Source organism: Phyllostomus discolor, chromosome 4 (genome assembly GCF_004126475.2).
Source record: "Phyllostomus discolor isolate MPI-MPIP mPhyDis1 chromosome 4, mPhyDis1.pri.v3, whole genome shotgun sequence".
In the NCBI taxonomy this organism is placed as follows: Eukaryota; Metazoa; Chordata; class Mammalia; order Chiroptera; family Phyllostomidae; genus Phyllostomus; species Phyllostomus discolor.
In genome coordinates, this window is record NC_040906.2 from 5,378,490 (window position 1) to 5,393,462 (window position 14,973).

The following is a 14,973-nucleotide window of genomic DNA, read 5'->3' on the forward strand; positions in this document are numbered from 1 at the left end:
ATTAAAACAAAAAAAAAAAACCTCTCACTAGACATATATTAAAAGAGAATATTTGCCTCAGAAACGTAAAAAGAAAGAAAAAGCAAATAAAAGGTTTAAGCAAAAATAAAGAATTTAGAGAAAAAAGAGTAGCATCAATGTGTAAAAGAAATCTGTAGCAAATCTAGTCAAGAAAAAGATAAATCAGAAAGAGAGTAATTAAAAAAAGAGACTTTTAAGGGAGATTATCAAAATTATAAAACAAGGGCAATGAAAAACTTGATATGGTTAAGAACATACTCAGCAAGTAGAAAACCTGAAAAGATTTAACAAAACAAACAAAAACACCTTAAGAAAAATTTATTTTCCCAATCTCCTTCATTCAAAATTATACACACATATTTGTAGTTGATCAAGAAAGAATGACTGGCATAAATATGGCTAACAGTGTTTTTATGAAAAGAAGTATAGATGGCTAACAAATTTGAGGAAATGTTGATCTGATAACAGAACTACCATGAAAACCCTGAGATACTATTCTTCATTTTTCAATTAGCAAAGATTAATTAAAAATTATATTCTTACAGGTTCGATTCCCAGTCAGGGCACATGCATGGGTTGCAGGCCACGGCCCCCAGCAACCGCACACTGATATTTCTCTCTCTCTCTCCGCCCCCTCCCTTCCCTCTCTAAAAAGACATAAATAAAATCTTAAAAAAAAAAAAAAAAAGGTTCTCTCCTTGGATAGCACACTTTAAAATAAAATTATATTCTACATGGCAAAGATACAATAAGAAATGGAATCACATACTTGTAAAATGAAATAGGTGTGCTCATTCTCTTATGCCCTACTGAGATGCTGCCAACAGTGGCAGTTAAGGAATATGTCAGATGAACCCCAAGCCCATTCTTCAGCAGAGAAATGTGAATTCAGGAGCCTGATGGCACAGCGTGCTATGCATTTATTAGGCAAATATTCCATGCATCTTAAATTTTTCAATGTCAACTTGTTTACTGATATATACTAAGAGAATTAAAAAATAAAATCAGTCCATACTGAGCATTTTGCCAAGTGAAAGACACTGTTCTAACTGCTTTACATGTATGTTTAATTCTCACAACACTACGAGGTAGGCCTGACAAGACAAGACAGCAGACACAGTAAGAGGAATGACTTCTCAAGGTTACACAGCCAGCACTGGAAGGCACTGGGATTTAAACCCTCAGAACGGGCACTCTACTGAATTATTCACATGAACTGTAGGTGCCAATTTTTCTCCAGGAATAATTTATCCCAGACTCCATCTCTACCACATCACACAGTTAACACTTAAAAACATTTACCTGCATCCAGTATTCCCTGGGCCAGAATAGCGCCAAACTTGGCCATGACATCATCATGTTTATCGTTGATGACTTTGGAATACAGTTGTCTGAATTGATTCACCTGAAGGAACAAGAAAAAGAATTACAGACTAACTCTACTCATCTGCCGTGTCATTTTAGAGCAGAGAAAATAAGTTGCTCAACTGGCAATGAAACTTGAGTTCGGAATTTCACTCCATTCAAAGAGAGGGATATGAACCATATATGAAAGCAACACAGTTCCACGGCCGAAATCACGGTGTTATGACTTTTCTGATGTGGGAGCACCAGTCTGATCCTCAGCCCTCATTCCACAGCGGATGACTCAGGCTCAAAGGAATGCTGAATACAATGTCACACGGCATCACTGTCAGTCAGCGGGCTTCAACAGCTCAAGGGAACAGTAAGGCTTTCACTGCACTGTGCATTACAGCTGTTCTGTTTACCATCAACCTTACAGACTTCTTAATAGCATAGTCCTTCAGGTCTACCTTAAAGTAAAACTACCCTTGAGTGAAGCTGTGTGAGGTATATTTTGGATTAAGTGTATCACATATATAGTAAAAATTTATTATGCATACACATTAATTTTTGAGGACATGTCATAATAATTACTGTTAATGAAAAGGAACACTCAAATCAAACATGTGCTGACTCATTTAGGATGGGGTTACTATAATTTTTGTTTGCTTCTTTATTCTTTTCTGCATTTTCTGAAACATATATATTTATATAAGGTCTGCCCAGAAAGTATACAGCCACATATCATGAAAAATAGAGATATTTATTAAAGAAGATGTAAGATACAAGAAACATTGTATAGAGGACAATGATATCTCAGTCCCCTTCAGGGTAGGCACCTTCAGACCTCACACAGTTCTCCGAATCACCATCAGCTGCCCTGTCATATTTTCCTGAATCTCATCAACAGTCTGAAATCTCTTCCCTTTCAAAGGTGATTTCAGTTTTGGGAAAAGCCAGAAGTCACAGGGCACCAAATCTGGGCTGGTGGGGGGGCTGAGTCGCCTGGGTGATTTGATATTTTGCCAAAAAGCTCTGCACAAGAAGTAATACATAAGCAGGCATGTTGTTATGATGAAGCTGCCAGTCACCAGTTGCCTATAGCTGTGGCCTTTGGAATCATCCAATAGTTTCTGAAGAGGAATGTTCAAGCTTAAAAGCAAAACTAGATGCAGATTTGTTGCTCTACTTGTTCAGTCTTTTTTTTTTAAAGATCTGATTTATTTATTTTTAGAGAGAGAGGGAGGGAGAGAGAAAGAGAGAGGGAAACATCAATATGTAGTTGCCTCTCACATGGCCCCCACTGGGGACCTGGCCTGCAACCCAGGCATGTGCCCTGACTGGGAATGGAACTGGCGACCCTTTGGTTCACTGCCCGCACTCAATTCACTGTTGCTCAGCCTTTTTTTTTTTTTAAGATTTTATTTTAGAGAGATGGGAAAGAGAGGGAGAAAGAAAGGGAGTGAAACATCAATGTATGGTTGCCTCTAGCACACTCCATACTGGGGATATGGCCTGCAACCCAGGCATGTGCCCTGACTGGGAATCAAACTGGTGATGCTTTGGTTCACAGGCCTGCGCTCAATCCACTGAGCCACACCAGCCAGGGCCTCAGTCTTTTTTAATGTGATGGCCACACAGTACATATACACATGCTCACTAAACAGCATCGACTGCCCCCACTGACTAGTGTGGTGAAGTCATTGTTCACGCATGCGCATTCCAGTCCACTCTCCTGGGCTGCCAGGTTACACTGATGTCACCACACAAACCACTCTCATTATATTAACAATGGCTGGACTTTTTCTGGACTGACTCTGTGTGTGTGTGTGTGTGTGTGTGTGTGTGAAAAATGTAATGTATAAAAGGCATTTTATAGTTCAATATGCATGGCTATCTTACCATACAGAGGCAGAATCTGCCAGCCCTCCCATTATCTCTGCAACCTAAATGCTGCTACCAAAATTATATTCTTTAAACATGGCTGTAATTTTTATTCACAGGCAGCAACAGAATGTGATGGAAAAACAATGAACTATCTGACACTACCCAGCATCTAAGCATTAGTAAACTACGTACTTCTCCAGGTCTTTTTCTAACTATAAACCCAGCATGATTAGCTCATCACAAAATTCCCTGCTAGTTTTAAAAATCCTAAGTTTTAATGCTTTTATTCTGGTTCAACCAGTCAAATTCCTTTGATTCTGAACTTATTTTAGAACACTTACATTTCCTTATATAGGATGGAAATTTTATGGTGTAAAGGTTTATAAAATATTTCAAGAACTCACAAAAAGGAACACTGGATAAAAACACTGTATGTACAGTATAAGAAGGCTTTAAATATGAAATGCACCCAAAACAATAGGAAAGCATCCAATAAACAGAAAGAGGGATTAAAAAAAACAATGCAAATATATAATGGGCTTATGTAATTAATATTAAGTATACTACTTTAAAAAACTAGTTTTTAATCATTTAAATTTCCTTCACATTTTACTACTTATGTAGCAGTACTTAATTCTCATGAATTTTCATAAAGAATTGTTTTTGTAAGGTACGACTGTATCTTAAATTTGGAAGTCAACTTCGAGATTATCTGGTGCACCTCCTCTATTTTATAAACTTGAAATCTGAAGTAAGATGGGTGAAACGACCGGCTTCCTTGCCATCACAAACAACTCACTGCAATCGTGGCCATGGTCATAATTTTCTGAGTCAATTTCATTGTTATGAACAGTATGCCCCTCACATAAAACAAACCAGAATTTGCAGAAGAAAATCATATTAATTTCCCAATTTATATTATGATAATAATCTCATAGAAGAAACAATTAAATTTTAGGCAACTTTGTGATCCATGCATTCTACTGCATGATTATCTAAAATCCTCCTTCTCCAAATTCATGCATTTTTAAAATTTTATTTATTTATTCTTAATAAGAGAGAGAGAAAGGGAGGGAGAAAGACAGGGAGAGAAACAATGATGGGTGGCTGCTTCCTGGGAGCCCCCAACTGGGGACCTGGCCTGCAACTCAGGTGTGTGCCCTGACTGGGAATCAAACTGGTGACCTTTTGGTTTGCAGACCAGCACACAATCCACTGAGCCATGCCAGCCAGGCTGCACTTACAAAATTTCTTTGTGACTAGTTCCCAAATCTCTTTCTTCAGTCTGAATATTTTGCTATGCTCTTATCTTATGTCCAATGGACTTGTTATCATCTCAAGTTCAACACACCTAAAATGAAAATTCTTTATTCTTCTTTTAAGATATTCCTGTCAATGCTTTCATGGTTTCCCCATTTTCAATGGCCCAGATAATGTTCTTAGATCCCTTCTCAATTAGTGTTACACGTTTGTAGCCCTTCCTTTACATCACCACTGACACTGTTAGAATCCAAGTCCCTCTCTTAAGGCAAGAGTATGGTAATACAGATTACTATTTATAGATGTGGTATGCTATAAAATATCACCGTATGATAGTAAAATTTCACGCTCATAATTTCATCTTATAAAAGCTCACACACTGGTGGCCAAGGCCAAGATGGCAGCAGACTCGCTGCCTTCCTCAGGAACGCCTGGGCCAAGGAGCTGGTGCTGGCTGCGTCCTTCACCACCAGGGGCCTCGCTGCAGCTCTGCCTTCCTCCAGCCTCTACACCGAGTATGCCGCCATGCTCAACCAGGTCACACCCACCACTACCCGGTGCCCGTCTGAGATGATGGGACCATGCCCGGTGTGACCCAGCTACCCCCCAAGGCCCCGGGGTCTAAGCCTGAAGTGGGCTGAAGAAACGGTGAACAGCTCCGTTGACTGGGAGGAGGCCCGCTCCCCTGAGGGCCTCAATAAATATGTGAAAACCGAAAATAAGCTCACACATTCTCTTCAGAAATATTTCTAGGTTACCTTGATAGCTCACAAAAGCCTAATCCACTCACATTGGGATTTATTTTAGAACCTCAAAAAATGTATTAAGCCTGACCAAATAATCCTACTTCAAAAAGGGGTACCTGCTCAGTGGTGGGAGAAGCTTCCCTGTAGCCCACCTTAGGGCAGATGGTAGCAGGCCAGGGGAGCACCAGGTCTATTCTTACAGTGGTATTTCTGTCTGATTCTATAGATGATACGACACACATGTTCAAGTAACTACTAAAGGCAGATTTCACACACAAATAAAAACAAAAGCTAGATCCTTCATAAAGAGTAGAGTAGGGATCTTGAGAGAAAACAGCTCCAAGGACCTATTCTAGTTAATGTCCAGAGGACATTATTTCAGTTAACTGGTTCTCGGCCTGTGGTCCAAAAGCTTTCTAAATTGAGTTTTCAATCACCTAGGGGTGTACATGTTGCTGGGTCTGTGTCTGTGAGAGTGAGCGAGCAAATAAACTGGCAGAGGAAAGGCAAAGACGCTCTGAGAGCCTTAAACCAAGCCCACAACGTGCAGAACTAAGCGTTAAGACAGCACTCTGTGAAAGTACGTGATCTGTGCTGTGATTACATAAAAACATTCCCTTTGGAAATTTCCACTGTACATCTCACAAAATATCTGAGAAATGTCCTGTTTTGATTCTTTTGAGGATGAGGCAATAGTTTTGATGAAATTTACTCTTGGTCTTTGATTTTGAGGTGTTTCCATTTTATTTCATGGACTGGTTTACAACCCCGTAACTAGGACTTTGTAGCCTTTAGAACTTCACTTCAAACTTGCTAACAGCTTTTTCTTTTCAGCAAAATGTTCATACCACCACAGAAGATTGTTAATATTGTCTTATTAGCAATTATAAGATAAAAGGGAGATGACAGAGATTCCAGTCCACAAAACTATCACATGTTTAATAGCAGCAAACAACAGAACTTTAAGAATTCATGAGCTGAGCACAATGTCACTCTAAGGGATAGTGCTTCCTGAAAGAGCACTTGACTTTTATACTGTCGTACAGTTTTGCTTTTGCAGTCTGGGGATACACACTTGACTTTGCCACTGAGTTTACATGAGTGGTAAGGCCTACCAGCTGTAGCTATACCTCAGCATTCTTAATACCCGAGATTCTGATACAGCCTGAAGACGGACGTGTGCCCCATGTATTCACATCAGCTAAGACTCGGTTCAACAATAGTTGATAGAATTATTTAAAAATACTAATTATTTAAACTGCTATATTTATTTTACTTTCTCTAAATATAAGAAAAATTGTTTATTTATTAGACTAAATAGTTGAATTTTTTCTCAAACTACACAGTTTACCCTACCCCATCCCTATTCTAAAGACACCGCCATTGCTGGTACAAAGCTTATGATTGTAAAATCCATGAAGTCCTACAGCAGAGATGGGAAGACGGTAAAACATTATCTTCTTCACAAAACAAATAATGTGAAACTGACAGGTGAGGTCAAAGTGAATAAATATCAATAAATTACCATTAGGGAAGATACATTCCATGGCCTAAACTTCTTTCTTTAATGACACTGCGATTAGAAGAAGATCAAAAGCAGAAATAAACTTTGTGAAAGGTACTTATAATCTGACTACTATATTTAAAACAGAAACCAGGAAAAAAAATGAGGTGTCTGAAAGAGGTTTGTTTCAGAAGACAATAATTAAGACAGGATGAGAAGACTGATTCTATCTTTGCAATAGTATGATTTTTGGAAGTCTTAAATGATATTGACAAAGAGAAAGCAGCACTGAATAAAGGAAACAAAAATGACAGCAACTGCTTAGAGATTGAAATCTATTAAATAATGTTCTAGAAAATGAGAATGAATAATCGATGAGTTCTAGAAATTTTTCTCTTCTACCCACCTCTGCACCAAATCAATGTACTTTGCTGACAAGGAGAATGCTGTAGTTCTGCCTGATGGGGCAGATGACAGAATGCCAATTTTTTCCCCTTGTTGTCAATACAGACTTCATACAAGGCTGTTAATTGCCTTAATTTTAAGTTAAGAATTAAAGGATCTGAGATTACTACACAAGCTATTGCATCTATGTAATATATATATATCAAACAAGGTGATTTTTACTACATGTAAATAAGATGTATGTATCTTCTGTTTCTCAACAAAATGGGCTTCAGAGGGACCACTTGGAGAGCTCAACATGATCAGTGGTCACTGTGAACCGCCAGTAAGAGGCATCTGCTATTGAGTGAGGCGTAAGCAGAGAGAAAAGACGGGTGAAAGGAAGAAGGGTGAGGGGAGGGCTGGCAGAGAGGGAGAGAGGATGAGAGCGACAAGGAGCAGGCTAAGCTGCACTGAGAGCCTATTACACTCCCACCTACAAGAAGGGCAAAATTCGCAGGAGTGTTTCTTTGGACAGGTGTGGGTCAGGAGGAGAAGAAAAATGTCCTGGGGGCCATCGGAGGGCAATGACATTCTAACAGAGAATCGGGATGTGTCATTTGTAAACTGAGACTGAAGGATGGGTCAGAAAAGCCATGGGCCACCCAAGTTTACACTCTGTATCAGAGGAACAAGTTATCTTACCAAATAAATTTTAAAAGGACAGTAGGAGGCAAAAATTATAGTTTTTATGATTTCATCAACTCATGAGTTCTAATTTTTCAAGTATAGTTACTTAGTTGAATCAGCAAAGTGACCAAAAATCTGTAAAAAAATGCATTTAAAGAGTATTATATATTTTAAGTTTTCCTATTCTCCTACTCCTTTAATTCCTATGAGTTCTATGTTCACCATATGTGAGGTAAAATGTCCTCAAAAGAAGGTAAGTCACTAAAGAAAAGCCTGAACCGCCTCTATTCTAGAGATCTGTTTTGTCTGCTCACCTTCGGACAAGTGATTTCAGTCTGCTGGATCATGATGAGAGCTGAAGCTATGAGAGCTCCTTGCCTCACGTAGTTCACAGGGTCATTTGTCATTGGTTCTAGCAAATTAATTGCTTCCTGAAAATATTAAAAAAACAAAACAAAACACAAACCTTTAAATAAAGTTGATATAGCTGGGTTTTCAAATTATTTATTGCCATTCTAAGTCAATACTTTCATCTGACATTGTAATAAAAGTTAATTTAAGACTAACTAGGTGCAATAGTTTAGAACTTAGTATGCTTTAAGTTTCAATATAATTGACGGTGTGAAAAGCTTGTAGAACATGAACAGCCCTGTCTTGAGGTAAAAGAGGTCAAAAAGAAAGAGAAAATGAGATTAGTTTGATAAGCACCTATTATTTTCCAGGCAGAGTGGTATTTTATATATGTTATCCCGTATAATCCTCTTAATCCTAAAAATAAAACATAAAACAACAGCAATATAAAATAATCTTTATGAACAAAGAAACTGAGAGTTAGAAAGGGTAAGTAATTTTCCCAAAGTCACATAAGCAGCAAATTTAGGTCAATTTGACTCCAAAACCTGAATTAAGTATCCAACTTCCTTCAAATACCAGGGTATGGCAATGACCTAAATAATTCTGAAAAATTTTGTATTTTTTATTTTATGTCCTAGATAATTTTATAAAACTAAATTGAAACAAACAAGAACAAAGATAAACTGCGCCCCCCCAAAAGACTGTATTTGTTAGAATAGTAAAATAATTAAATCAAATAGTACTAGAATGGACTTCACAGTCACACTTTAAACGACCACATGTAACGGGATTTCCCCAACTTCACGTCCTTCAGAATGGGATCAGTGCTATGAGAAAAGGATTCCTTGATTAAATAAGTGCGAGTTCCTGCATACTATACATTATCTCCTCTTCTAGATTCAAATATATATAGCATATCAAAGGCTCTAGAATGTACAGAAGCTCAGGAAGCCTCACTAAAGGAATTGCTGGAACTTTAGTTTTTCCTGGCATTTGTCAATGGTATTTGACCAAGAACTCTTTTGCCCCATAACTTACAATGACTCCTTGCAGAACATTAACAATGTGGATTTATAGTCACATGCTGCTTATCACTGGGATACGTTCTGAGAAATGAAGAGTCAGGTGATTTTGTCATTGTGCGAACATCATGGAGTGTATTTACATAAACCTAGGTGGTACACCCTGCTGTTGTAATTGTATGTGTGTACTTTTATATGGCTGGCAGTGCAGTAGGTTTGTTTACACCAGCATCACCACGAACACATGAGTAACGTGGTGGTGCACTAACCAATGTTACCATGGTTATGACATTACTAGGTGATAGGCATTTTCCAGCTCCATTAAAATCTTTAAAAAAAATCTTCACCTAAAGACTTGTTTATTGATTTTAGAGAAAGAGCAGGTATGGGGGGAGAGACAGAGAGAGAGAAACATTGATGTGAAAGACAAGCACTGATCAATTGCCTTCCAAATGTGCCCTGGCAGGGGATCAAACTCGAAATCTAGGTATGTGTCCTGACCGGGAATCCAACCTGTAACCTTTTGGTGTAAGAGACAACACTCTAACCAACTGAGTCACCAGCCAGGGCCATTATAATCTTATGGGACCCAAACATCACTATGGGGTGTGTGAGTGTATTTATCTGTTTTTTAAAAATCAAAGCTATTAACAGATATTACACATATCAGCTAAGTGTTTTCTTTCTCTTTATTAAAAAATGTAATGACATTGTGCAGGGGAGTAAGTTTTTCAAACATTACTCATATAGTCAATATTTCTTATGAAGTATTCATGATAAAAATACAACCAAATTTCCAACTTACAAGTTAAAAGACACAACTGGCCTTTGAGGTATGTGATATGGTAGCAAAGATATATTTTAGAATAAACAGATGATTCAGGTTTTTAAGAAACAAAAATAAAGCATCAAACTTCAGATAGGTAATGATACGAAGATTATACAAACCATCTTAGAAATAAAGCAGACTTGTTTAGTATGAGTAATAAAAATTTTTCATTGAATTAACTTGTCAGATGCTGTGTCTCAAAGAACATTTGCTCCTAGATATTAAGTTTAGAATAATCTGGAGAGGCAAAAAAAATCTAATTTACATATAACTTATGAGGCCTGACATAAATGTCCACTAAAGACCCAAAGGGGGAAACACTTGATAAAACATGCAACTATGTGAAGGCCAATTTCTATAAACTGCATTTTATATACCCAATGACATTTCTAATAAAAGTGAAGAAACATTCTCATGTAAGAACTTCTCACCCAAAAGAAATGAAAACATTAAAAAAATAAAACTCAGTAAGGGCGCATGCCATGTCCAACTTGCTCACCATCAAATCCTTAAATGATAGCCCCTCCGTCAGTCATCTGACAAGTATTTACTGAAAGTCTACTATGTGCCAGGTCTGACTTCAGATTCTAGTGGTGAACACACTGTTCCCAGGGACTTTACATTTCAGTGGAGAGCAGACAGACAGTAAATAAAATAGCTGTAAAAGTATGTCAGGGGGTGGTAAGTACCATGAAGAAAAACAACACAGAGTAAGGAGACAGAATGAGAATATTGGATAAATTTTTACACAATTTCTGCTACATGTAGTAAAAATGCCTATTTTAATTCCTAGCTTCAATTATGTTTTGTGAATCAAAAGTGCTTGTTATTTAAGCAATAGGGCATTTCTTTATGAATCTCATGATGAATTATGTTTTCAAATCATCGACCTGCCTAACCCAATGCTTTGTCACTTTTGAGGGCTTAACAAATATTAGTTACCTATTAAGTTTGTGAGAAGAAAACAGAAAAATAGCAGTTAAAATTATTCGTTTAAAATCAAACCAAAGGAATCAAACTGACTTGATTTTGGTGGCCTCAGATGAGAACCTAATTCTGCAAATTAAACGTGTAAAATAACCACATAAAATGACAAGAAGTAGCCCTTTACAGAAAAATACTTTATCTTCTTTTAAAAAAGAAATCGGTGCTTAAAAAAAAGGCAAAAGCATTTTTTTCATTACAGCCACCCACATAATGTGGTAGTTTGTTTTTCAACGGCTTTGCGCTGTCAGCACAGTAAAGCAAGGAAGTTCTGGGAAGCTCTGCGAGGCAAGCTAAGTCTCAGCGATCACCCCACGCCTGTATTTTCACAGCTGTTACATAAACTTTTCTGTGAAGGAAAACAGTCTGGCGCCAGGAAAGAACTGGTCCCACTGGCACTGGGCTTTACCTTGTTTCCTGTACCAGCACAGCAGATACCCAGGGCCATGGCAGCTCCATAGCGTACGTGCGGATTGTAACTCTCTGACAGTAACGAAACGACGCTGGGGCACTGCTCGGGGGTCCTGGTAAGACACAGAGAAAGTGAAGATAGTGTTATATATAACACATTTTAAGTCAAGATGAGGGAATTTTAACCAATTTTTAAAAATCCTCACCCGAGGATATGTTTATTGATTTTAGAGAGAGGGGGAGGGAGGGAGAAAAGGAGAGAAACACCAATGTGAGAGAAACATTGATTGGTTGCCTCCCTCATGTGCCCTGACCTGGAACAGAACCTGCAACTAGGTATATGTCCTGACTTGGAATCGAACCTGCAACCTTTTGGTTTGGGCACCAGTTTTTTTAAAGTTATGGGAAACAACAGCTATAATTAATAATGAACAGAAATTGCAGAATTAAAAATCTACAGAATTCTAATTACTGACAATAGAAATCTGCCTTCAATATTCAGAGAATAAATGCAAAGAAAGAGGAGTGTGCCAGTGGTTCCTCAGCCACAGTTCCACCTTACAGAATTACGGTCATTCCCTTGCGCCTCCTCCATAGCTGGGAATAACCATGGTGATGAGGGGGTACCCACTGCTCTATATCCATTCTTAGGTTCCCTGCTTACTCTGTGTTTTGTTTCAGGAGACAGAAGTCATTTATAGAGATTCCAGGATGTTTCCAAAGCTGCATGAAAGATTTACATTTCCCTGCATTACTCTGGTTGAATATTATTATTAAACTGATAAAGTAGTTTTGGTAAGCATAAAATTCTCATTTTTTGTCTTTAGCAATAACTTTGGTGTTGATAATAGAGAAATTGTTCTTTTGTCATCCTCTTATGTTTGTGACAAAGTAAAGGGAAAAAACCAACCCTGACTAATGAAGTATCCGACCTCTAAAAGACTCCCTTGTTATAGTGGTTATCCTTGAGAGGCAGCAGGACAGGTGGGGTAGTAACTAGAAAAAAATGTAAGGAGAGTTTATAGGAGGCTGGTAATGATCTTGAACTAGGTTCTAGTTACACAGGTATATTCAGTTGTGAAAATTCAAGTTGTAGGCTAATGATTTTGAGCAAGTTTTCAGATGTATGAGTTGTATATTACACTTCAATAAGATCTGTTTTAAAAAAACTATCCATATATTACATTTCAATACATTTTTAAAAAAATACTATCCCATTGTGAATGAAAGCAGTTATTATCTATAGACCAATTCAAGCCTACAATTCAATGCTGGAATTGTTCTCTAGCTTCAAACTCCGGTGAGTGGTAAATTCAAATTTCAAATGGGGTATAGTCAAGTTTATGAAAACTGTCTATAAAAGTGCGACTTTGCTATGAAGGAAGGTTGGATTATTTTGCGGTAAGGGAAGGATGGACAACAGAGCGCATCACTGCTTAAATGTGTTCTCAGTTTGACAAAGTTTCCTAGTATGAATAATTTGGAAATAATACTAACAGCAACAATATGGAAAAACAGTTTAGGTTGTGAAAAAAAAAAGCAATATATTATCAAGTGGAAGATCTTGGTTCTAGCCTTAGTTTTGCTAATTTCTTAGTATAGGGCACTAGGGAAGTCCCTTACCTTTTCTTTTCTATAATTAGAGAGAATTTTTCTTGATTATTTTGCTGGAATAATATAAAAAACAAATGAGCTAATAACTTATATGCATACTGAAATAAATAATAAGTTATATAAGAGGATGCCATGGAGTAAAAAACCTATGTTCAAGTTCCTGTTTTTGTCTATAAATAGTTGGATAATTTAGAAAAGGATTAATTAACCAAATGCTTTAAGGTTCCTTCATCCCAAAAAAGGAATGGGACTAGAAGTTCCATAAGGTCTGTTCCACTTTACAAAAATTCTATAGCTTCAATGAGAAATATTCCTATGAAATAAAAATGAAATTTAAAGTGATAGTACACCAAAGAGAGTTATTCTGCAACTTCTAGTTGATAGTGCCATCATTTAAATTTTACTTTTCACTCCTGATAGGCTAAGAACTTAAAGCTCTGTTCATAATGTGATACTCAAAATCTCTGACAAACTCAAGCACTAATTCATTACAAATACCATTCAAGATTGTACAAGTCTCAAGGGCCAAGAGCTGAGACTGTCTTATATTTCCACAAATTATTAGCACAGTGCTAGGTACTAAAGATAAAATAATTTTTATTGTATTTTAGTAAAAGACAGAGGGAGACAAACTAAATTTATATTTAGAGACTCTACCAGTTCAAGGCCTAATGGTTAGCCACTGAAAAAAATATCAAGACCTTCATTGTTCCCCTTCCCCCTTAAGTTTATAATTCAGCTAAATAATAAAAAAAAGGTAGAGTTAATAAGTACCTGTGAGTGTTACTTCATAAGGGCTGAGTATCTTTTAATTTTATGTGCTTTGAAGTTCCCAGTAGGGAGACCACGTATAGGTCTAGGGAAGGCCTGCTTTAAAAAAATAACACACGTACTGGAATAGGTAACTAAGTTCTGATGTGTAGTTTCAATAAAATTTCTTGGCTTGCCGCTCGTAGTCATCTTGTCAATGTTAATACTTGTGCACAAGCCTTCCACAGAACAGGAATGGTGCAAGGGTATACGCACCAGTCACTGCCGCATCACCGGCCCGTAAACTGTACACATGAATTCTGTTCTTCCCGCTTACCGGCGATTAACTACTATTTCTTTTTTTTTATTTTAAAGATTTTTATTTATTTCTTTTTAGAGAGGGAAGGGAGGGAGATAGAAACATCAATGTGCGGTTGCTGGGGGTTACGGTCTGCAACCCAGGCATGTGCCCTGGCTGGGAATTGAACCTGCGACACTTTGGTTTGCAGCCTGCACTCAATCCACTGAGCTACGCCAGCCAGGGCTATTTCTTTATTGAGTGTTTTCTGCAACCTGTGTTAAATCACACTAATAAAACAGAAAGCTTTCAAGAATAGGGTGTCTTTTTTCTAATTTATCTTAACTAGAGGAGCAAAAGTATAGCAATACACATATGTAGGCAGACACACTGTTCTAAGCACATGGAGTCCACCCCTGTGGGAAGTCCTTTGGTAGAATTATAAATTCATAATTCACTAGGCAAGTGCCACATGCTAACACAATGACACAGGAATTAAGAATACACACCTCCCCCACCTTTAACTCCCCTGTACTCCCTTACCAACAACAGATTCCGAAAAATCTGAGCAGCATCCTAAATTTCAAAGTACTGACTGAATGTCATTAACTACATGCACCACAAACAGCTCCACTTACGTTCACAATTCCATACGGAATAAAAGGAATAAAGAGCACGTCTCCCCTACATTGCTTCTCCTATCATGATCACTCATATGCACCCAGGAACTCAAATCATTTTATTCCCTCACTCCCCACATCTAACCTGCTACCAAGTCAAGCGAAACCCTTGAATCTTGTTTCTGTTTCAAGCCCCAATCACCTCTCACTGGAGATAATACAGTAATTCCTTAAGTTATCCTTTTGCCTCTTTTG

General features: G+C 37.6%; 1 protein-coding gene across 1 annotated transcript in view; it reads right to left on the reverse strand.

Moving 5' to 3' along the window:
* PSMD1 (proteasome 26S subunit, non-ATPase 1) overlaps window positions 1-14,973 on the reverse strand; it is a 93,296-nt gene that overhangs the window by 18,012 nt on the left and 60,311 nt on the right. The window contains exons 17-19 of the mRNA XM_028508645.2: window positions 11,435-11,549; window positions 8,151-8,267; window positions 1,324-1,426 (exon numbers count right to left, since the gene is read on the reverse strand). Of these exons, the coding sequence (XP_028364446.1) occupies window positions 1,324-1,426; window positions 8,151-8,267; window positions 11,435-11,549 (335 nt within the window). The remainder of the gene's footprint in view (window positions 1-1,323; window positions 1,427-8,150; window positions 8,268-11,434; window positions 11,550-14,973) is intronic.